The sequence below is a fragment of the Penicillium canariense genome, assembly GCF_028826845.1.
Source record: "Penicillium canariense strain IBT 26290 chromosome Unknown utg000006l_segment0_segment0, whole genome shotgun sequence".
Classification (NCBI taxonomy): domain Eukaryota; kingdom Fungi; phylum Ascomycota; class Eurotiomycetes; order Eurotiales; family Aspergillaceae; genus Penicillium; species Penicillium canariense.
This window is the reverse complement of record NW_026622733.1, coordinates 2,856,224-2,878,492: the sequence shown is the minus strand read 5'-3', so window position 1 is coordinate 2,878,492 and position 22,269 is coordinate 2,856,224. Positions and strand designations below refer to the sequence as shown.

Genomic DNA, 22,269 nt, shown 5'->3' with positions numbered 1-22,269 from the left:
CTATCTATATTAATAAAAGCCCCTAGCGCTATAAGAGTTTTAGTGTATTTTAGACTAAAGAACTAAAGCTTATACTAATATAAGATATCCGAATACGCTAGAATTCTATCTTTCTAATACTTCGGTGCGTACGTCGGCTATAGACTATATTTAATAGATTTTATAATTAGTTTAATCTAACTAATATAAAGCTAGATAAAGATAAATAGTAATAGGTTAACTATCTACTATTAATTACCTATCCTTTCTTTAAGTTTACTTTATCTCTATTAGCGATAACTAATATAACTATCTATAATATATTTAGGATCTATAATACCTTATTTACCTATATTAATAAGGTAAAGGCGTAGCTAGTACGAAAGAGAGTTAGGTAGAAGAAGGTAATAAAGCTAGCGCTAGAGTATAGGCGCGAAAAGCTTATAGAGTATTATAGCTAGATTAATAATATTCCGAATAATCTCTATATAATTAGGACTATCTTAGGCTTACGAAATAAGCTTAAGTTCTTTAGGATATTAGAATAGGAGAAATACTAAGTACCGTAGTATTAAGAGTCCCTTAAGACTTATATCGAGCCTTACTAATAGCGCTATATAGAGATATAGTTAATATTAACTATTTAGTTACTAAGTAACGATATCTCTAATATTAATATATTTCTAAGACTTACTACCTCTCTCTAGTTAACGCTAACTACTCTAGATAAAGTTATAAGATATCTTAGAAGTAGTAAGTCTAATAATACTCTTTTATACTAATATATCTTAGCTTTTATTAATATTATATCTCTCTAGGTACTATTTAATTAATACCCCTAGTCTTCTAGAAGGCCTATAAAGTAGAGTATCCTATCCTAGTAAGCCTTACTTAAGATATCCTTATAACTCCGGCTAGTAACTCTAGGGTAGAGAGGCTCTTTAACTCTACTCGCGATATATATTACTATTACTATAGCTTATTAAAATTATAGACTATTTAGGATCTAATAATATTTATATATATAATAAGATTTAATATATAGTTAGAGTAGTTTATACTAATAGATAAATTTCTCTCTATCTAAGAGAAGTATATAAAGAAGGAGTAAGATAATACTAAGTAAGATAATAAGGAGTTTAATCTTATTAGCGATAATAAAGAAGGTAGGATAATAGATACTTCTATAGAAGTATCTATTTAGCAACCTAGTTAACGAGTACTAGGGAAGAGAAGGGCTATTAATAGTTAGCTTACTAAGCTAGAAGATAATAAGATCCCTCTACCTAATTTTAATATCTAGAGGCGTTTATTAGGGCGTATCCTAAAGAGATTAAGATATAATATAGATTTTATATATAATTAGTAGAGATAAAGAATCAGGTTTTTTCGGCCGAAATCATTATTATTAGTTTTTTCTACAGAAATCCTCTTTAAGCTAAAATTAGCCTATACAAATAAAGAATAAAAGTAGAATACTGAAAAATACTAACTAATTCTATATAAAATATATATATTACGGGGTTTCCTATATTTATCTTGTTTACAGGACCGTACGGGGGACCGGGACCGCAGTAGTACGGTCCTAAAAAAGTCAGGACCGCCCAGCGGTCCTAAAAGTAAGGACCAAGCCCTATATAGTGCGGTCCGGTCCCGGTCCTGGTCCGGTCCTAGGCGGTCCTTGCCGAGGTCTACTAGTCTAGGAGTAATAGGCCTAGTAAGTAGTCTCTATACTATTAAAAGATCGGTATAGATCTACTATAGTATTAGCTATCTCTTACTAAATATTAGTAGCCTAGGGAAAATCCTTATTACTATTATTAATTTTATTATTAGTCTAAAAATATTTAGCCTAATCTAATAGAAAGCCTAGATTACTAGTATCGCCTAAAATACTAATAAAAGCCTATTTTATTAGTAATTATTATCTAAAAGGAATATAGTAAAACCTATAGGAATATATATTAAGTTCCTAGTATAGTATTAGTAATATAGGATAGAGGCTATAATATCTAGGATATAGTTAATCTCTATTAGCTAATTACGAGTTAGGTTATACTAGCTAATTATAGTATATAGATAATATATATATTATAGTATTTTAGCCCTAATCGGCGTATTAAAGATAGTATAGCTTTTAGCCTTAATCTTAGGAGATATAGTAAAAAGATATTACCTAGTGAAAAGTAGATAGGGACGTAGTAAATAGAAATAGGGGAGTAATAGAAAAAGAGGATAATATAATTACTATAAAATAGGAGGTAAGGAGATAATAAAGGAGAAAGCCTAGGGAGCCTAGGGGATTATATTAATTTAAAGACTAAGACTCTTTTTTATTAGTATATATAATCTTAGTTAGATATTATAGCCTTTAATCTAGATAGTCTTTATTAATATCTATAATCTTAGATATATAATCTTAGTTACTAGACCTAATCTTTAGTATATATTAATACCTATAATCTTAGTTAGGTATTATAGTCTTTAATATAGGTAATCTTTATTAATACCTATAATCCTAGGTATATAATCTCGGTTACTAGACCTAATCTTTAATATATATTAATATATATAATCTCGGTTAGGTATTATAACCTTTAATCTAGGTAGTCTTTATTAATACCTATAATCCTAGGTATATAATCTCGGTTACTAGACCTAATCTTTAATATATATTAATATATATAATCTCGGTTAGGTATTATAACCTTTAATCTAGGTAGTCTTTATTAATACCTATAATCCTAGGTATATAATCTCGGTTATTAGACCTAACCTTTAATATATATTAATATATATAATCTTAGTTAAGTGTCGCTACCTCTAATCTATATAATCCTTATTAATCCCTATAGTCTTAATATATAGTGATATAGGTAATCTTAGATAATATAATCTTTAGTGTACCTAGGGATATATATTACTAGAGAAGGTATAATTATTACGAAATAAGTACCCCTACTCGAGCGAGATTACGTAGCCTAGTATCTAATATACCGACTCCCTTAGTAAGACCCCTACCTTCTACCCGAGTAGCCCTGAGTTACCCCGCTTCGGGAAGGTAGTATACCTCGGCTTACTATATACTAATAATATAGTAAGACACTACCGCTACTCTATACTAGAGTGATTACTCTAGTATAAAAGTCCTATATCTTTTCTATGTTCCTCTGATTCCTTAAGAATCAGTCTTTATTTTAATCTGACTATACTGGTTCCTCCTTACCTAATCGACAGGCCCTCTACCCTGTAAGTAGACCCCGTAATAGAAAGTCCTCTAGCTAATATCTAATCTTACTATTAAAAAGGTTATAACACTATTCGTAAGATATCTCCCCCCTAGCCTAGGGAAACCCTCGGTTCCCGAGATTAGTAGCTCTATAACCGAGGATTCTCTAGCTAGGAATAGGGATTACTACTATAAATTAGTTAAGATAACCGGTATCCCCTATATCTATCTTATTTAATAGTACTAGAAGGCAGGGCAGTCCTTTACTATCGACTAGTTCTATCTATAGTAGCATCTTTAACTATCCGATAACGAAATCTATTTTAATCACGAGGTTACCTTAGTCTAATAGCCTTATATCGTCTACCGTAGGTAGGGGGGGGGGGATAGGGCCGTAGGGCGTATTCGATCATTATTCGAGGTCGTCGATTCGTAGGAGGATATAAGGCTAGAGAGGCTCTCTCGTTAGTAGGAAGCTTAGGACTTAGGGGCTTCGGCAACTCAGCAGGGTCAGGGAGGTTAACAGTAATAGCCAGATAGTCAGGGAGGTTAACAGCGACAGCGAGGTCGTCAGGGAGGTCGACAGCGACAGCGAGGTCGAGGGTAACGCAGAGACAGGCAAATTGACGGCCAATATCCTGATATCCCAGCGGAGATAACGCAGGTTATACAGTTGTAGCTAGCTCAGCCAGATTCTTTGATTTCTGCAATAAAATTCGAATAGCCTCTGCTTCCTGATTGAGACTAGCTTTGTGTGGTTTTTATAACAGTAGACAGGCAGAAAATAGAAGGGGGGGTATTACACATACTACGCTAAACTAAATATAAGGGGGGGGTGTTTTTTTAACGCTCGGGGGTGTGTTTTTAACAATGCTCCGGCGCTAGGGTCGGCTAACTTATCTGGTTGACTCACCGCCCGGCGATTCGCTGTTTTACCGGTTCACCTCCGCCGTTCACCACTTCCGTTCGTCACATCACCGGGCATGACGACGAAACCCCCGCTAGCACCAGTATCGACTGCAGCACGCTCCAGCAGGAGGATGCTCAGACGAAACACCAGGTGATCATCGCACGCCTAAAAATAACCACCCATCCGTATCCTCCATCGGGCAGGGCGTCCGCCCGCAGAGAGCCCGCCATCGCGTCGTCTGGTGGGATTGGTGCCAGATGGTCGGAAGACCGGGCCAATCGGCCCTCGAGGTTTCCATGGCTCGCTTCTGGGAGCTCGATGGCGGTCGATGCCATGGTATGAAAGTAGTCAATTCAATCTCGAACCCCCTGTAGGTGAGGATTTTTATCCTGTGGTTTGAGAGAAAGGGATCAAAAATGCAGGATGTTGAACCAGTCGGCAAAGTCATGACTGAATGTCATCCGCAGGGCATCCTGATCTTATCAGGGGTAGATATATAGTCACAGCACATCCAACCGCGATTCTTTCAAGCTCTCGTGTTGGATTACACAAGGTCAAAATATCCTATACTAATTTATCAAATAAGCTACTCCTTGACAAGGTCTACTGGTTATCTCCTAGCATCTGCAGCCAGGCTGTTCTGAACGGCCTCCACACAGTCCTGGATCAACTTGGCTTCCTCTTTGATATAATCCACAGTCCACGCCTTGAGCTTGGAGAGCGCTTGAATGTCATCCAAATCCCCGGGATTCTCGTAATTGTCCAGCACTTTCACTAGGTGTTTCGTCTTCCACCACATATATCCCTTCTCAATCACCTTCTCCTCTCCCGGAATGGGTTTGGAGACGTTTAAGCGCCAGTATTTCTTCTGGCGAGCCGTGGGGGCGAATGCGTCTATCAGGGTGCGGAACATGATGTGTGTGATCTCGCTGTTCGTGGCTACGGAGACGTAGCTCTTCAGCGTGCCCGAACCGGGTAAACTGATGGGCTCCACCTTGACGTTACTGGCGATGCCCGTGCCAATGCTGAGGAAGCGGTCTGTCGCGCGGGCCGGTCCGAAAATACCCAGAACTTCAGTCATGGGAACTGTGTGAGGACAATATCACGTACTCTGCTCGGTTCCAATGTTAAAAATCAGTATGCGTCTCTTCCATAAAGCTTCCAGTCACCGAAGCGAGCACACGCGCGAACACCAGTCACGTTACCCGGCTATGGAATTGGGAGGAGAGTTAGATTCTGTCTCACATTCTAGAGTTCTCACATGATAGAATGAGCAGGCACTGACCTGCAAAAACTTCAGGAGATCATGGCTCTGATCAAAAATGCGATACTCGAATACTAGTCCCTAGCACCACGAAGAGATGCTCATTTTATTCGTCAGAGAATTTTCTCATGATGGGCGAGACTGGGTCCTGATCGTAGTTCCTGGGTCACAGCAGCGAGCTTATACCATCACCTGTATCTAAGGAAGCTCCATCGTGAATAAGACTATTGATTAATTGAGCTTGGACCATTTGTCAATTGACTGTGTGGAATGACTTGGGGCCCCCTATGAAGGCTTGTGGCTGGCCATCCCCTGGAAAGAAAACAGGGAGATTCATGACAGCAAGTCCCACTCTACCGGGTGCTTGGCGCCGGGTCGAAACAAGGCCATCGATTGCAGATGTTTCTTAATTAATCACCATGGACCACCGGAAGAGTTTCATCATCTCCGATCGGCAGCTTCTATTCTCCCAAATGAGGCACGGGCCGAACAGGTCCCAGATCTGCAGCCTGAAACGTGCTGTGTAGACAGTAGAAACAGCGCACGGTTGTAATGTCCACCGCCCTAGCAACGTGTGCTTTGTATCCTCTAACGTGACACATAGCATTTGACAGAGACTAGCTGATACTTTTAGCAGCTCCAAGTGACGCCGCGTTTCATGAGTTACTCAGCACCGCCATTCAGGCTCCGCCGCATAGCTCAACCTTGGCATTCAACTTACAGAGCCCCTTTTCAGGTTGAAGATGTGGGCAGGGAGAACGTGAGAGACAGCCAACAGATCTGCCGCTTACACCGTCCAACCCACCGTTCAAAATATATTGTCACAGCCAAAACGTCATGATATATTTCGTGAAATCTGCCCCGTACCTAGATCATATACGATTCTATTAGTTCATCGGATGCATAACGCGTAGACTAGCACAATCTCGCAAGCCAGTATCCGTTGATGAGCCAATTTAACGTAGGATTCGTAGGACTTGGTAGTGATTGAAAGCTATCATAGGGAAAGCCTTCATTCAAGAGGCTTACTGCTACCTTATAATTTAAAAATATTGTGTTTTATTTTGTAATGGGTGAATGCATGTCAGGGTAGAGGCTTGTCGATTAGGCAAAGCTTCCATAGTTCGAAGACGAACCGTGGTTGATCCAATTTAGGGTTCCCCCCACACAAAGACCGAATCTTGACAGATTTGGATGAGAGGATGCATGTTGTTATCTTTTATAGCGAAACGGTTTCCACTGCCTTTCTTAATATATCCCCATATAGGAGATACACAACGTAATCCTGTACATAGCCGCTGCCTTGAAAGGATGGAAATTGGCCATTTTGATTAAGCTGTATCCCGTGTAGGACTCATTCCACTTAATTCTGCGATTTTGAAGCATTCTGACCACGTTGTCGTGTGATGGTGTGTTCAGAGTAGGGGAAAAAGATACGTAGGTGGGAGAGACACGATTTTGATGTGGACGGTGTAAGCGGGAGTTAACGTCAATCGAAACGATAGTAACAATATGGATCGACAATGCCAAGAATCTTGTTGCGACACGCCATCACCCCGTCGAGGGGTGGAAATGATGGGATCCTCCGCGTTCCGATCAGCCTTGCCCTCCACCTCGTACCACGGTATTTCAGCACCTGAAAAAAGTGGCGCAAAGTAATGTCTTTCTCAAACGATTATAGATCACATAGATTGACCAGCTGAAGAGGAAATTCCAGGGGAGATACCACAATTCCCTCCCGCCCCCAGCAGGATGCCAAGGCTCGATGATCTGGCGGCGATTCGCTGACGCGGTCACCCGTCTCGTTCCGATTGCCCAACGCTGTCGACAAACCGGCTTCGTGAGCCCATGTGGGAATGCGAGACGCAATCCGACAGTCCTTATTTACGCTGGGACGGGTACCTTTGCAATACGCGCCGACTCATTCGTCAGCCCCAGGATGATCCCTCCCCGACTCGAGTAAGCTCGTGGGGCTCGGTTGGCTGTCGCCCCACGCCGCCCTGTATCAAAAGACTGCCGACACGCGGCGCCAAGCACCCGCTTGGTTTCTGTTGTTAAAGAGGTGCCGATGCAGTGGAAAGGGGACCCGGGGGGGGCCTCCGACAAGCCCAGCGAGGCATACCTCCAGGCAATGGCCTCGTCTCACGGATTCCCGCGAGTCTCCAGAATGACGCGTCCGAGGACGAGAGCGAGATGGTTAAGAAGAGGCATACACCGCAGCAACGTGGCCTAGCTCCCCAAAGCGTTCGCGATTGCTGCACTCTTGAATCGTTCGCTATCACTTCAATAACCTTCTTTTCACCATGGTCCAGCTGTCCAAGGTTCTTACCGTTGTTGCGGCTTGCTTGGCTGCCCCCGCCGTTGCTCACCCCGGTGAGAAGCACGACCCGCATGTCGTCAAGCGTGAGATTCATGCTCGCGATGCCATGGCTGCAGCAGCCAAGCGCTCGATCGGAGGGTGTGAAAGCTCTCTGCATGCGCGGGAGTTGAACAAGCGTAGCTTTGCCCGTCGTTCGCGGACGGTCAACCAGCTTCGTGAGAAGCGTGGCATTACTGCTAGTAAGCATATCCATCAGTAAGGGGATCAATTCTCGCATGAGGGACTCACATATTCATGGTAGGCCCTCAGAAATGGCGCCGCGACCTAGCTGCGCTCGAGAAGTGGGAGGCCATTGACCACAATCAGACCCACGTCCTGAACTACAGCCCGGCCACCCCAGAGTCGATGATCTTCTCGGCCAACACCAGCTGCATTCTGACTCCCACCGTCACCGATGGCCCCTACTATGTCTGGGGTGAGGTCATGCGCCAGAATGTCAAGGAGGAGAAATATTCGGACGGAGTGAATGTCTTCCTGGAGGTGCAGTACATCGATATCAACACCTGCCGGCCGATCCCGCGTGCTCTGGTCGATATCTGGCAAGCCAATGCCACTGGCGTCTATAGGTAGGGCCCCCGCGGTCACACCCGATTTTTGCTTTGCAAGCCAAGCTGACCAGAGTAGCGGCATTTCCACGTCGGGTAACTACGCTGCCGACGGATGGGACTCGACCTACCTGCGCGGGATTCAGCAGACGGACCGTGATGGCGTGGTCGAGTTCGAGACCATCTTCCCTGGTCACTACGATGGACGCGCTACGCATACCCACCTGTTAACCCATCTGAATGCCACCCTTCTTCCCAACAAGACTCTCGAGGTGGCCACGGGCAGCGTGGCGCACATTGGCCAGCTGTTCTGGAACGAAGCGCTGCGGACTGCCGCGGAAAAAACCTACCCCTACAACACCAATACACAGGCCATCACCTCGAATGCGGATGATATGTGGAGCATCATCCAGGCGGACAGCGCCTACGACCCCTTCCCCGAGTACATCTACCTCGGTAACGAGCTGGACGACGGTCTGTTCGCCTGGATCCAGATCGGCCTCAATGCTACTGCGGACTACTCCGACAACTCGTACTACAGCATTGCCGCCTATCTCGAGGCCGACGGCGGCCACCAGAACAGCGGTAGCACCACATCATTCACTGCCGGGAGCGGATCTAACGGCACCATACCTTCCGGCAGCGCCAGCCCCAGTGCCTCGGCATGAAGTGATCGCGTTCAGTGCGGCGTGGACTCGATCCCGAGGAGCTGGTCCCAACCATTTTCACTGGGACCCAACCGAGGCATGATCCAGGCGAATCGATGCAGCACGATAAAAGTGACCTTATCTCGGGGACGAAAAGGGGAGGGGGAAAGATGGGAGAGGAGGGGAGAAGGAGGTGGGGGGAGGGGTTGTGGTCCTCCCAAACCCTAATAGAACACGAAAGACCATACTCACGGCGCTCGAGACCGCCGAATAGAACCATCGAGCCATCCGGTTTACTACCCATAGAGAGATATCCAGAGGAGTACCTTTTTCGCCCTGTATTCGTTTAACGCCTTGCGCGCCGAAGCATAGTCATCAACCGCGATCACCCCTGTTGAGCGTGAGCCTATCGCCCGAACTGGAACTCAATCCATGTAATTGGGGTCGATCGGAGATCCGAGCGCTCTTTCTTCCGCGCGCGTAAGTTCATCAGGCCGCCCACATACGTCTGAGAACTGCACTAGTGGATGTGTGGCGCCCTGTCATGCCCGGTAGATAGAAATAGACGCGCACGGGCATCAGTCGTTTCGTTTCTTGGGCTGTACTTGGCGGGTGATCATGGTGAAATCAACCGGCTGCGCAAGGCTGGGGGATTGCGAAGCAGACGAGCCATGACAGGCTTCGCTGGTACCCAATGGGGTCGGGCGAGACGGCAAATCGGGACCCGCGTGATTCCCGATGGGGAAGGTGCGAGGGGGGAAGGTACGATGGGGAAGGTACGATGGGGAAGGTGCAATGGGGAAGGTGCGATGGGGGAAGGTGCGATGGTGAAGGGCGGTGACGAGGGTAGCTTGCCCACTTTGGGTGGCTTAGGGCTCAGGGCTGGGGGAAGAACAGAACTGCCCAAGTTGGCCTGGCCAGGGGGGACATCCACGGTTGGCATGTCAAGGGGTCTGTCAACTATATTAATTCCGGAAAGCGCAGACTATGCGGGAGTCCATCACGTCAAAAGGTCCCGCTCCACTTTCCCACTTCCCCCGAACACCTTCGGCAATTAACCCCATTCCCATCGGTTCCAGTTCCAGTCCCAAGTCCATCTCGGGTCCACGCCACTGGGCAACTGCCCCCCGCGCCCCGGGGCAGACTTGCTGGATCGGAGAATAGTCGTCCTGCCACGCCCAATCACTAGTTCACTCGCCAAGCTGAGGAGGATGGATGCGGCTCCTCAACTTGGAACCCATCGCGGTTAGCCCAAGATCACCTGTTCGTGGTCCTTCGCGCGGACTCGCTCCGGCAACTTCACCCGATCGTCTCTGGCTATGGGCTATGGACAGGACCCAGCGAAACAGAGGAATAGTGCCTGGGAATGCGTACCCCAATGCCTAAACGCTTATCCATGCCTGGACGGTTACCAAACCCTGGAAATGCAGTCCCACGGGACCATCCCCAGCCAAACCCTCTCTAGTCCGATGCTAGGCCTGCATTCCACCAATGAAAGTCAAGTCGGCTCTTGTCGCCCCCCCCCCTTTTTATCTCACTGCCGAGCTTGTTTTGTGGAGTTCATCTGGTTCTCCCGAGTGCGGATCTCATAGCAAAATAGACTCGGCCCTAAGGATCAGCGCCCCCCACCCGTACCGGAAGAGACTGTTCCAGTAACCCCATCACACACCACCACGCAGGGGGAGGGGGCAAATACTGCCCGGCGGGTTCCGTACATTCGGCACCCGTGGTGGGAGTCTAGAGTGGCGGAAGGGTTTCATAGTAATCCGCTAGTCGCGTGGAGATCTTCAGCAAATAAAACCACGAGGGCCCCCAGTCGCCTAGATGAGCCCTCCGCGTGCTACTCGACCTGCGTTTCGTTTTGACCCTCTTCCTCCCTCCCTTGCGGATGGCTGACTCTGAAGAGCGCGCCTACAACGAGGCCGACATCCTCGCAGCCGTCCAGCACGATAGCCGCAGCAACGCCATCATCATTGTCACTGCCGTCTTTCTCGGAATCTCGCTCGCGAGCGTGCTGCTGCGATGTTTTGTCCGAACACGGATCGTGCGGGCGTTTGGGTGGGATGATATTATGATGCTAGTGGCGATGGTAAGAGGTTCTGGATGGAGCAATTCTGACCCCATCGAGCGGAACATGATCTGATATGATACCCTTGCCTTTCTTGCCTAGACGCTGAATCTGGGTTTTGCAATCTGTGGCATTTTGGGAGCCAAGTATGGCATGGGCCGGAAGTTGGCCTACTTCTACGCGTACCCGGACCATCTGCATCTCGCGCTACTGGTATGTGCACGTCGGGAGGCATTGGCTGCGATGCCGGCAGAGATCCAATGCTAATGGCAATTGTACAGTGCTGGTGGCTAGGCCAGATTTTCTACGTGGTGACCTGCGTCGTCGCCAAAATTTCCATCATGATCACCCTATTGCGCATCACCATCGACCGCGTCCACGCCTGGATCCTCTACGCCGCCATGTCTCTGGCCACGGCGGTTGGTGTGATCTTTTTGTTCTTCACCATCTTTCAGTGCCACCCCGTCGAATACTTCTGGAACCAAAACTCGCAGGCTACGAGCCACGGTAGCTGTGTCGAAAAGAAAACCCTCATCGGGATCGCCTATCTCTACAGTGTGGGCGCGGCCGTCACGGATCTGACCATTGGCCTCCTCCCGGTGGCGTTGATTTGGGACTTGCGCATGAATCGGCGCACCAAGGCCGCCATCGCGGGCATTCTGGGCATCGGTTGCCTGTGAGTTCTCTTGCCCCCGCCTCATGATGACTGTTGGTCACCGTGGCTGATCGCATCCTTCGAAATAGTGCAAGTGCCGCCGTGATTGTTCGCATTCCCTTCGTTCACCGCTACCAAGACACGGAATTCTTTTGTATGGACCGGACCCCCCCCCCAAAAACCCCCCTCCCCTCTCCTTCCTTCTTCCTCTTCCATCTGCCCGGTCTGGCCGGGTTGGGACCTAGACTCTAGACCCTGAAACCTCACTAACCCCCTCTCTCCCTGCAGATGATACCTACCAGATTTCCATCTGGTCCAACGTCGAGGCCGGTCTCGGCATTACGGCCGGCTGTCTGACCACGTTCCGCCCCCTCATCCGGTTTCTTCGCGACGGCTCCTCCGTCTCGCCCAGCCGCAATCGCACCCCCGGATCTTTTCCCTTATCCAGCACCGTGGCGCAAGGGTTCCACCGATCTTCGCGCTCCAAGATGGGAGACCGCGATGACGTCGACCACGTGTGGACAGGGACCGACAATGACGACTATCACGGCGTGACGACGACGATCATGGGCAGCCAGAGCCTCAAGCCGACCAGCAGCAGCGAAGAGGATCTCAACCCGATCAGCTATGATAATTATTCCAACCACGGGTGGAAGGTTGAGCGGTCCGTTCGAGTGTCCGTGCAAGATTCATGAGACGATCGGACTGATCGTAATTCATTATTCATTCTCCAGTGCTGAGCTCCCTACCGAGCACAGTACCGTAATTATCCTTTGCATGTATAACTAGATACCACAGCGATTGACTGAAAATTAAGACCATTGTTTCATTCCCCCGTCCCACCTCCTGCTAATCTCTGCACATCTCAACAACACCCATTGTTCAGGTCAGCCTGAAACGCCTGTTCGCCGCCGCCTGCAGGGGCAAAGGCGCCCGCCGGGGACCTTGCGAGGAACAATGTAGTGCGGGGTGTCGGCTGGCTGTAAGCGAGATCATCATCCCTGCCCGGAAGGGGCATCGAGTCGAGTGACTGGCTGTTTCACGATGCCAGGCGTGACCGGAACGGCGACAAGGCTGGGGGGTGGTGGGGCTGGGGTATTCGCGAGCCTGGCCAAGGCGATTCCCCAAGCCCTTTGCTGATAGGTTCTACCCCGAGGATCGCAGGATCGCAGGATCGCACTGATCTATCGGGAGGCGAAAGGGGGTCGAGCTTCCGGCACTAATGCATCTCCCCCTCCACATGGATTGTGGCCACGTGCTTGCCTGCAAGCCCGCGTCCGGGCCTTTGCTTGCCCACTGCCCGATCCCTGCAGAGAACCCGTCCGTGCTGCACATTCACATTCGTGGTGGGCCGCCTACAGACACAACATGCGTGGAGACGCGCGTGCCGACAGAACTACCGCTCCAAAGACACAGCGATGGGCAAATAAGAATATAAGGTCTAGACACCGGCTGCGACCGTGGTTTTGGGCTTGGTACTGCCGAAAATATTGACGCAAGAATGGACTTGGCAACTAATCCGTCGGCTCATAGTTCACATTTGGGTATGCAACTCATTAACAATAAACACACGTGATAGAAAGCTATATTTAGTTCCGCCGCTGTTTCACTGCTTCGCCTCCTGCGTCACCCCATCGCGTACGAGTCCCTCCTGCGATGGTGACACGGCAACCGCGTACGCGTCCACGGGCGTGGAGGCGAACTTGCGCGCGGGGACTTTGGTCGCAAAGAGGATGTCGAGTTCGGCGTAGGTGCGCCCCTTGGGTTCCGGCAGGCGGAAGAAGGCCCAGGTAAAGGCGACCAGTGCGGTCCCACCCCAGAAGAAGCCGGTTTTCCCAGACGCATTCCAGGCTGTGGGGTTCATGAAATAGGGCTCCAGCACCTGTGAAATGACGTTGACCACCTGGTACGCGGTGCGCGCTAAGCACACGGTCAGCGGGCGCAGCCGCACCGAGGAAGTCTCCGACACAATGGCATATGCGATTGGGCCCACAGTCAGTGAGTACACAAACAGCCAGAGGAAGCAGAACGAGGCCTGGGCCCACATCGCGTTGGTGCTGTGCGAGGCCGAGTTGACGATGCCAATGAGGAAGAGGAGGGTGCAGAGGATGCCCTGGCCCCACACATACAGCGTCCGCCGGCCGAAGTATGTGATCAGCCACCAGGACAGAGCGGTCCCGACAAAGGCCACCCCGGTACATCCAACACCGAGCTGGAAGGCACGGCTGCTATCCATGCCGGCCTGCTCAAAGAAATACGTGGGGGAATAGGCGAACGTGCTGCCGGACAGAATCTGACCGAAGAAGGCGACACAGCAGATTTCCGTGCGACGCAGGTCGACGCCCTTGAAGCAGTCCAAGTATGTGGTCCCAGCCTCAATCTCCGCCTCCAGCCTCGTCGTGTGCACCATCATGGCCAGTTGTCCGTTGATCTGTTCCTCCGTCTTGTCGCCTCCCAGTCGACGGATACTACGTTTGGCGTCTTCCAACCGATCCTTGCGAACCAGGTACCACGGACTCTCCGGAGCCAGCCAGCAGACCACCATCAGTGGTACTGGCCAGATCCACTGCAGAGCAAACGGGATGCGGTACGACCACTGGTCGGTGCGGTGGACCAATCCATACAGCACGCCGGACGCGATGAGCTGACCGATGGCCCAGCACATGTTAACATAGATGGTGAGATAGCCGCGCAAATTGGTCGGGCAGACCTCGGAGGCGTAGGCGGGACCAACGGTCGCGAACACCCCCCAGGAGAATCCACACAGAATCTGTCCCACGAGCAAGACCGCGGCGGAATTGGCGAAGAACACGACGAAGATAAAGGCAGTCAGGAATCCCAGGGCGATAATCATGACCGAGCGGTAGCCAAATTTGGAAGCCAAATATCCGTTCAGGATACCACCTGGAAAACGTGTTAGCCAAGTCAACCGCTTCCGCCCTCGGGCGGGAATTGATTGACAGGACCATGACAAACTCACCAAAGATACAACCCACCGTGCTGGCCATGTTCAGCCCGGTCTGCCAGGGCGCGGACACCTGCCATCCCACATCACCGCCATAGTCCTGGCCATACTTCTGTTGGAAGGTCGGATAAGCGAAGAAGTTCCCCATCAGAATGGTATCGTAGCCCTCCATGATAATGGACATGGAAATCATGACCGACCAGGCCACCGCTTTCCGGTTATCTCGCAGGGCCTGCCACAGGGTTTGCGCGTGTTCCTCATCAACGGCCTGCTTCGCCTCGACGACGGCACCGACGCCCAGGGTTTCCTCCACATGGTGGGCGGCCGACTTCTCTAGCGCGATCTCGGTCTGGTGAGCGTTGGTCGCCATGTTCCCCCAAACAGTCGATCAGTCGATGATAGGAGCTCCGTAGCAACCCGTGCTAGCACTGATATTGATCCTGACACAATCCTGAGAGTCCCGTAGTCGCGTAGCCCCGTTGTCCGGGAGTCTTGTCGCACCAATTGCTCGCCGACCGACCGAGGTCCCTATATATGCTGTCCCGCCAGCCTTCCTGTCCTCGTCTGCACGGTGCCGGGCTGGGGATCCGGGGATGGTGGAGAGATGTGAACCAACCGCCATCGAGCAGGGCCGGCATTCAGGCTAATGTGCCTGGCGTCAACCCGCGGGCTTGTTCGGTTGTGGCCAGTGGAAGGGCGCTGGCATCGCGTCGAGCCGGGTCCCGAAATGTGAAGCTGGCCAGCGCAATTTCGCACCTATCACCGACGGCAAAGACGGGAGCTAGCGTGCATGAGGGACGATAATTCATCCGGGAATGACAAGCCCGCAACCTTCAGTTTCTGGGGGCGGGGGCGCGCGCGCGAGGGTCTGGCAGGTTGAGGAGTCGGTTCCTATTGGACCCGCCGGAATGGCGTCGACGCCTCCGAGACCTCCCCATGGCCCCGAATGCTCCTATTCCCAAAGCGAGACGGAGCGAGACCCCGCGAGTTCGAGACCTTCCGAATGTCGCCAGCCCTCGGCCCAAAAGGGGCGCTCGTGCATTCCAACAGGCGCACCCTGGACAGGCAATGATCCTCTCGACTCTGAATCGCCTGACTTGCCTGGTCTTTGGCAATTCGGGCCGGCATGTTGGCCTTGACCGATCGAGTCGCTTCGCCCTCCTGATAGGCGCCACTGGCAGTTGAGTGGCCCAGGGTTGGCCTTCGGGCTTCATTTTAGCCGCCGGGATCGCTTAGTATCGTCCGACGTGCCATTTCCCATCTCAACCCTCAAGTGCCCCGTGCGATGATCGGAGGCTACGCTGATGTGCGGTACATTAGTGCTGGCCGGGGTGGCCGACGATCCGGGGATGTGGGGAGCGCGAGACCGGCAGCGGGGAACATGCGAAGAGACAGTTCAGATCTGTGATACCTCAATGACTGACTTGACTTTTCTCTCACTGACCAATCTCGATGGTCTGATACTCGACCATCTGCCGGCCGTCACCCGTGCAGCATGCACCACGCACATTGAAGGGATCGGATTTTCCCCAGGAACCTCACGCGATTCAACACGAATCAAAAGAAGAGGGGAACAAGCTGTTGGAAGACAACAATGCAATGTGCGATTAAGAAATCTTCTCCATCCCTGGAACATTATCGACATGCGAAGAACTCTTGTGCAGGGTTCAAGGGTATAATAATAATAACAACAGAGTCTCCAACGGCCTAGAATAATGCAGGTAACGTCCAAAACTCATCCGTCTATGCATGCCATGGGGTGATCGATGGTCCGTCTTCACCTGCTATCAATGCGAATCTGGGTCTCGAATTCGTCGGTCCATCGTGTCCTGGCTGGTCCAACGAGGTGCACGAACCAGAATGGGTGGTGGTCCACGCCACTCAACCCCGAGCCAGAATGGCGGACAGCCCAGGTGATCGCACCTCGAGAAGACCCAACAAGAAAGCCCGAGGTTGGGTTGCCGTGTTCGTATTGACGGTATGCCTGGATCGACTCCGAATTCTTTGCGCCCAGTCCCCACTCCATCTCGCCCGTGCTGGGATCTTGTCGAATGCAGATGGCGTGCCAGTCTAATGCACCGGCGCCAGAGGGAACGAACGCTTCGAAGGTGTGCAGGGCGCCGTTGCAGCGAAACATGGTCTGGCCACGGTGCGGGCTGTCAGCAATGGTAATCTAGGGAGACTACGTGGTTAGGACTCGGTAACTGCCGACGATTCGCAGGATCAAGGACCGAGACATACAATTCCCGTCTCGATTCCGTTCTTGTCGGGCAACCGCTTCGCGTTGCAAGTGGCCCCGTAGCCCTCGATGCCGCATACGCCCTCGGAGTCTGTACCGTTGTGACATCCTACGATCTGGAATGACCACGGGCCCGCAATATTGGTCTCGTTATTCCATCTTGGAAGGGCCGAACAGGCGTCAATGGGGGTGTTGGTGACACCGCGTGGGTGCGCCTGCACCCCCATCGCGAGGCCGAGCGTAGCCAGAATAGCCGTGCGAATAATCATGACCAAAACACGCGCAGACGGAACATTGAAAGAGAAGAACGGGAGAATCCAAAGAGAAGAAACGGAAACCGCACACCCACATATCAGGCTGCCCTGATTTTGGGGGCTCGTGGCCCGTACACAATATTTGCTCAGCAACGCGTTCCCTCGCATCTTTCGCCGCATCCGACCTTGCGCATCGCCCATGTCCACACAACCCTGAGGGCCAGCTTATTGTTTCGGGGGAAACCCAACAGCCTCAACGAGTGTGTCCATCACTGCAGGGCGCCTTGGCCGGGCCCACTCTTGGGGCGGAGTTTGGGGGCTATAACAGGCAAGGCTGGCGCCCATGTGGCCTCGCATCTAGGTCATCAACGGGACACTGCTGGAGCGCCCCGGGGTTCGATGGTTTGGCCCCCATGCGACGTCAGTCGGCTCCGTAGGCGATTGAGACCCGCGCTATATTAGGAACGAAGATTAAGATCAGGCTTGGCAAGTCAGTGAAGAATCGGCGGTGTGAACAACGTTAGCTGACGGTGCATAGGTGTGTCATCATTGTGAACAGACCGAGAGACCGAAACACCATCTTCTGGCCCGGTAAGGTTGGAATAGGTTCACCGAAACCTACTTGGTCCCCCTGAGAGGGTGGTGAAATCGCAATCGATTTTCCACATCGGCCGAAGATGAATGGCCAATGAGGGTGAAAGGGCGTAGAGGCAGATATACGCAGCAGATACAACTACGCTCGGATCTATAGCCATGGATATAAGAGTCTAAGATGGAAAGGTGGAAGCCTCGCGGGCCAACAGCCCCTCAGCCTCCTGCGCGTCGTCCGCCCCGCCGTGCGATTTGGCAAGCGAATCCGCCATGGCCAGGCCCTCACGGCGACCCTTCTCGGCATTCACCATCCAGACAAGGGGGATAGGCAACACAATCAACACCGCAATGAAGAAGAAACCTGATCGCACCTGCCCGGTTGCGTCAATGAGCACGCCGACCACGGCGGGTCCAATGAACGAGCTCCCCTTGTCTGTGGCAGCATAGAGGGCATAGAAGGCGGCCTCGCTGCCGGGAGGGATCAACAGCCCGAAGAAGGAGCGACAGTAGGATGCCAGGCCTCCAGAGACAACCCCATGGATGATTCCTAGCGGGAAGATCTCCCATGGCTGTCGCAGCCCGATCACCCCCCATTTCTTGACGAATGGGATGTAGGCCAGCATGCCGTAGAGTGGGATGATCTCAAACAGGGCAATGCAGACGATGATGGTGTGGTTGGACTGTAACCGGAACCGACGAGAGACATGTGGCCAGAGAAAAGCACCGGCCATGCCCGAAAGGGTGACGGTGATGGACAGGCAGCCGATCGCGGTCGTGCTCATCTTCAGCTCCGTGCGCGCAAACAGAATCGCCGTGCCGGAGACGGTGGCCATGGCATCGGAGAGGAGGAACCAAGCGACCAGGAAGATCAGCACTTCACGCAGCCTGATCGCGATCCTGACGGTTTGCCAGAGTGACTTCCAAGCAAAGCCCACCAGCCGCATCCATACACGCCAGCGAGCAGCTCCCGAGGCCGAGCTAGCATCAAGAGGAGGTCCGGGACGGTCGCGCAGCCAGTGACGAGTGACAAATGTAAAGGCGCACCACCAAATCCCGACCAAAAGCAACACGAATCGCAGGGGAAAGGTGCCGGATACCTTGGCGAGGGAGGTTTTGTTGAGGGTGATGAGCATGATGATACTCAAGATCTGCACAAAGACTGCGGCACAGTAACCCAGACCAACCCCCTTGGATGAAATCTTGGTGGACAGCTGAAGCTCCGGCGACGAGGGCTGTGTGCCCTGCGACTTGAGTTCATCTTCTGGAGATCCCGGTGGTTGGCCATCGGCGTGCATGCCATCCATGCTATCCTCGCCATCCCATGTATTCCACGCCTCTGTTGCTTCACTCTGGTCCATGTTCGATAGTTCTTGATCGCAGGCTTCATGGGGATTCTGGATGGAGGGATCATTGGCGACCAGAACCGGCAAGAAAGAGTTGAGCACGACGAAGGACGAGCCGAGACAGGTCACTCCCACCACCACAAGAACCGAACCGAGGATGAAGACGGAGGGGACGATCAAGACGAACAGCATGCTCGTGGCCGACCCGACGAATCCGAAGAACAGTAGCAACGTTTTGCGGTTTCGCTCTGTGAATACGACCGGAGCCGAATAGGTTAGCTGGCCATGGCCCTCCTCTCCCGTCGACCGCCATTCATTGAGCGCAGTAGTCTGCAACCATACCGTAGTCGGCCAGGGCGCTGAACGAAATCAACGTCAGCGCCTGGATAAGCACCGCCAGCGAGAATGTATACATCGCAAAGCTGGCAGTGGTGATCTGGACCCCCAAGACCCCAACCATACATTGCTCGTCTCCCTTATTGTCCGGTGCCTGGGGTCCCCAACAGGGCAGGTGGCTGCTTTGGAGGGTGCCATGCTCGCGGGCAAGCTGTTCCAGCGTCAAAGGTAGAAAGGATCCTGGGGTGAGCAATCAGCCTGCAGCTCACGATAGCTACTAGAGGGTAGAATTGTGACTTACCGACACCACACACGGCGAAGACCTCCGCCGCGATGCCGTAGGCATACCAGCCGAGGATTTCCCGGTGGCTGGTCGGGGAGGTGTCTTCGCCGGCATACCGCGGGGGCCGCTGCTGGATCCCCTCATCCGGTCGAGGTGTGAGCGCGGCCAGGATAGACGAGAGCATGGAGGGGGAGGAGGTGAACATGGGAGGGGAAAGCTCTTTCTGGCGATGAAGAATGGCGCAGACCAAATGGCTGAGAAGCAGCGCGTCCACCGGACCCGGGCGGAATTTCCAGCCGGGCGAGGGTTGGCGGGGACATGATGCGGTCATCGCCGATCTTCTCCAGGAACCAGGCCCACTTTAGCCTAATCCATTGGGCACCTCTTCGTCACTTGATCACAACCACCGCATTTTAGAAAAAGTATGCAATACTTGCAACTCGAGAGACTAATGACCATGACGGGGTTGAGCTCGGGGACAACAAAAGGATTGTCCGCCGACGCCGCCTGTGCGGACTCGCGCCTGCCGGTCCCGGCCCGATTCAGGGATTTGCCGACATGGCCAGTCTATTTCCTCGCAGCTGAGCATCGCGTTGCCTTTTTAAGGATCGCCTTGGCCGCAGAGTTCTACTACATGTAATTACAGAGAAATATCCTCGGCTTGAATGGCGATCGTCCTCAAATCTCTGCAGTTCGCCTCGGGCTGGCTATTATACCCCATTCGCGGCCATGATACTCGCCAGATCATCTACGACCCGGCCTTTAAGGACCATCCCAAACCCAATATTTCCCTCGAAGCCGTCGAATGTGGCCCCTCTGGCTCGCCATTGCTTCGTCACCACACCTGTCTGGCGGAAGACGGCATCGGCTGCCTTCCTGAACTGCGCTGGACGCCTCCGGAGTGCGACGAGCCAGTCAAGGAATACGTGTTGATTTGTGAAGACATCGACATCCCAATTCCCTGCCTCGTCGTCCATCATGGCCTGTTCTGGGCTATTCCACCCTCAGTACACACGGCAACCCCGGCAGATGTCAAGGAGCGGGAAGGCGCCGCCAAGGAACGCCAAACCGCGGCTGGCTGGCGCTTCATCCCGAACCCGATGGGCACGGCCTACGGCGGTGCCGGTGCTCCCTACGGACATGGGAGCCACCGCTACGTGTATACCATCATCGCCCTGGATGCTCCCTTGGACTTTGAACACCCCAAAAAGGCCACCAAAAACGACATCAAACACGCCATGATCGGTGAAGTCATCGGCTGGGGGCAGTGGGTCGGTACGTTTGAGCGTACCTGGTCCTGGAAGATGTTGCGTCCCCTTTGAATATGGTACGGAGCGTCCCAAAGATGAAATCCAGCTGGCTCGTCTCATTTGAATTGATGAGAGTGGATGCCCTGCGTTTTCGCTCGCCACAAAATTTGCTGCCTTGCTCTGGGGTGTAACTCTATGGAACAAAGCCTCTCCAAGAGGCACAACCAAGGGGATTGGCGATGGTTGTATAGAGAACGTGCAGCATTTGCCAAACCTATGGGCTGGCAAATATCTGCGTGCATTTCGGTCCAATACCTACTCCATACTTTTCATGGCGGGGGTTTAGCAGTAGGTCAAACTACGGCGCCGTGGGCCTTGACACCCTGGAGAAGTTGTTGATCCAAGTGAATGACTAGACTTATGGACGCTTGAGCTTACTGTTTTGCATCGAATTACCACTCGTATTCGACCATCACCTTCCTTAGGCAGCAAGACTTTGGCCCGGGGTCGCTCTGTTTCATGCATGTAGCTTGCAATTCTTTAAACCTTTTGAATCTTGTTCTCCAACCTGCGTGGTGTGTCTTTTAACCAATTAATTGATATTACTCCAAGCTAAATGTGAGCATTTTACAGCACCTAGATTGGCGATTTTTTCATAATATTGCTCAAATTATTCGATATGCTCAACTAGCAGCCATATATACCTTCATCGTCACTAATTGGAGCCGGCGGTCTGACTCCCCGATCATCAATAACCGACCCCGCGAAAGTTTTGCTGTTCGGGGTTGCTGTGCATGCATTTAGGGATTTTTCTTACCGCCAGCATGAGCATTAATAGGTGATGGTGCAGCACTTGCCGAACGAAATAGTCCTTCTCCTTTTGGCACGCCAGTATACCATCAATGCTCGAACAGCCATTCGAGCCAGCTTTGGTTCCAAACCTAACCAGCTCGCTCATTACCTCCTTGTAGCAGCAGCAGGCCGAATGGGGATGTTGCATCCAATATGGGAAGAAGCTCTGGGTTGTCTGGTGAGTAGGCCTCGCTATAATGGCTCACACCGGGAGGTTGGAAGCTGAGGCAGTGGCCTGAAGGCTCTATCAGAAATTCGGCTGAGGGAAATCGGTCAAAAACCCAGGGGTCTGGGACAGATTGAAAAGCTAGTTGAGAGCTTGACTCATAAACCCATGAAATCGATCCGGTCTCTTTAAACAACTGTGTCCCAGCCAGCTCGTCGGGTATGATACTATGACGAAAGGTGTTCTGGTCTCTCTCTTCTCTCCCGAGGCTCATGTGTGTTGACGAGGAGGCCAGTCCCCTGGGCGGAGAAGA

At 51.6% G+C, this 22,269-nt stretch overlaps 9 protein-coding genes across 9 annotated transcripts; 4 read left to right on the top strand and 5 right to left on the bottom strand.

Moving 5' to 3' along the window:
- Positions 1-4,148: 4,148 nt before the first annotated feature.
- On the bottom strand, positions 4,149-4,453 carry N7482_008999 (uncharacterized protein; the record flags this gene model as incomplete). The annotated part of the gene is given in 2 exon segments (XM_056691123.1): positions 4,149-4,283; positions 4,295-4,453. The coding sequence occupies 2 exon segments, from the start codon at positions 4,451-4,453 to the stop codon at positions 4,149-4,151; spliced, it is 294 nt and encodes a 97-aa protein (XP_056540888.1).
- A 275-nt stretch (positions 4,454-4,728) lies between these two features.
- Positions 4,729-5,199, bottom strand: N7482_008998 (uncharacterized protein; the record flags this gene model as incomplete). The annotated part of the gene is made up of 1 exon (XM_056691122.1): positions 4,729-5,199. One exon carries the CDS (start codon positions 5,197-5,199, stop codon positions 4,729-4,731), a length of 471 nt encoding a protein of 156 aa, XP_056540887.1.
- Positions 5,200-7,685: 2,486 nt separating this feature from the next.
- On the top strand, positions 7,686-8,975 carry N7482_008997 (intradiol ring-cleavage dioxygenase; the record flags this gene model as incomplete). Its single annotated transcript, XM_056691121.1, has 3 exons — positions 7,686-7,941; positions 8,004-8,328; positions 8,369-8,975. The coding sequence occupies 3 exons, from the start codon at positions 7,686-7,688 to the stop codon at positions 8,973-8,975; spliced, it is 1,188 nt and encodes a 395-aa protein (XP_056540886.1).
- Positions 8,976-10,842: 1,867 nt separating this feature from the next.
- On the top strand, positions 10,843-12,372 carry N7482_008996 (putative integral membrane protein; the record flags this gene model as incomplete). The annotated part of the gene is made up of 5 exons (XM_056691120.1): positions 10,843-11,043; positions 11,125-11,235; positions 11,304-11,698; positions 11,767-11,831; positions 11,966-12,372. The coding sequence occupies 5 exons, from the start codon at positions 10,843-10,845 to the stop codon at positions 12,370-12,372; spliced, it is 1,179 nt and encodes a 392-aa protein (XP_056540885.1).
- A 911-nt stretch (positions 12,373-13,283) lies between these two features.
- On the bottom strand, positions 13,284-15,012 carry N7482_008995 (general substrate transporter; the record flags this gene model as incomplete). The annotated part of the gene is made up of 2 exons (XM_056691119.1): positions 13,284-14,581; positions 14,658-15,012. 2 exons carry the CDS (start codon positions 15,010-15,012, stop codon positions 13,284-13,286), a joined length of 1,653 nt encoding a protein of 550 aa, XP_056540884.1.
- Positions 15,013-15,578: 566 nt separating this feature from the next.
- On the top strand, positions 15,579-15,827 carry N7482_008994 (uncharacterized protein; the record flags this gene model as incomplete). The annotated part of the gene is made up of 1 exon (XM_056691118.1): positions 15,579-15,827. The coding sequence occupies one exon, from the start codon at positions 15,579-15,581 to the stop codon at positions 15,825-15,827; it is 249 nt and encodes an 82-aa protein (XP_056540883.1).
- A 592-nt stretch (positions 15,828-16,419) lies between these two features.
- On the bottom strand, positions 16,420-17,150 carry N7482_008993 (uncharacterized protein; the record flags this gene model as incomplete). The annotated part of the gene is made up of 2 exons (XM_056691117.1): positions 16,420-16,815; positions 16,884-17,150. The coding sequence occupies 2 exons, from the start codon at positions 17,148-17,150 to the stop codon at positions 16,420-16,422; spliced, it is 663 nt and encodes a 220-aa protein (XP_056540882.1).
- Positions 17,151-17,902: 752 nt separating this feature from the next.
- On the bottom strand, positions 17,903-19,872 carry N7482_008992 (uncharacterized protein; the record flags this gene model as incomplete). Its single annotated transcript, XM_056691116.1, has 3 exons — positions 17,903-19,317; positions 19,412-19,645; positions 19,707-19,872. The coding sequence occupies 3 exons, from the start codon at positions 19,870-19,872 to the stop codon at positions 17,903-17,905; spliced, it is 1,815 nt and encodes a 604-aa protein (XP_056540881.1).
- A 481-nt stretch (positions 19,873-20,353) lies between these two features.
- On the top strand, positions 20,354-21,010 carry N7482_008991 (YbhB/YbcL family Raf kinase inhibitor-like protein; the record flags this gene model as incomplete). Its single annotated transcript, XM_056691115.1, has 1 exon — positions 20,354-21,010. The coding sequence occupies one exon, from the start codon at positions 20,354-20,356 to the stop codon at positions 21,008-21,010; it is 657 nt and encodes a 218-aa protein (XP_056540880.1).
- Positions 21,011-22,269: the final 1,259 nt, after the last annotated feature.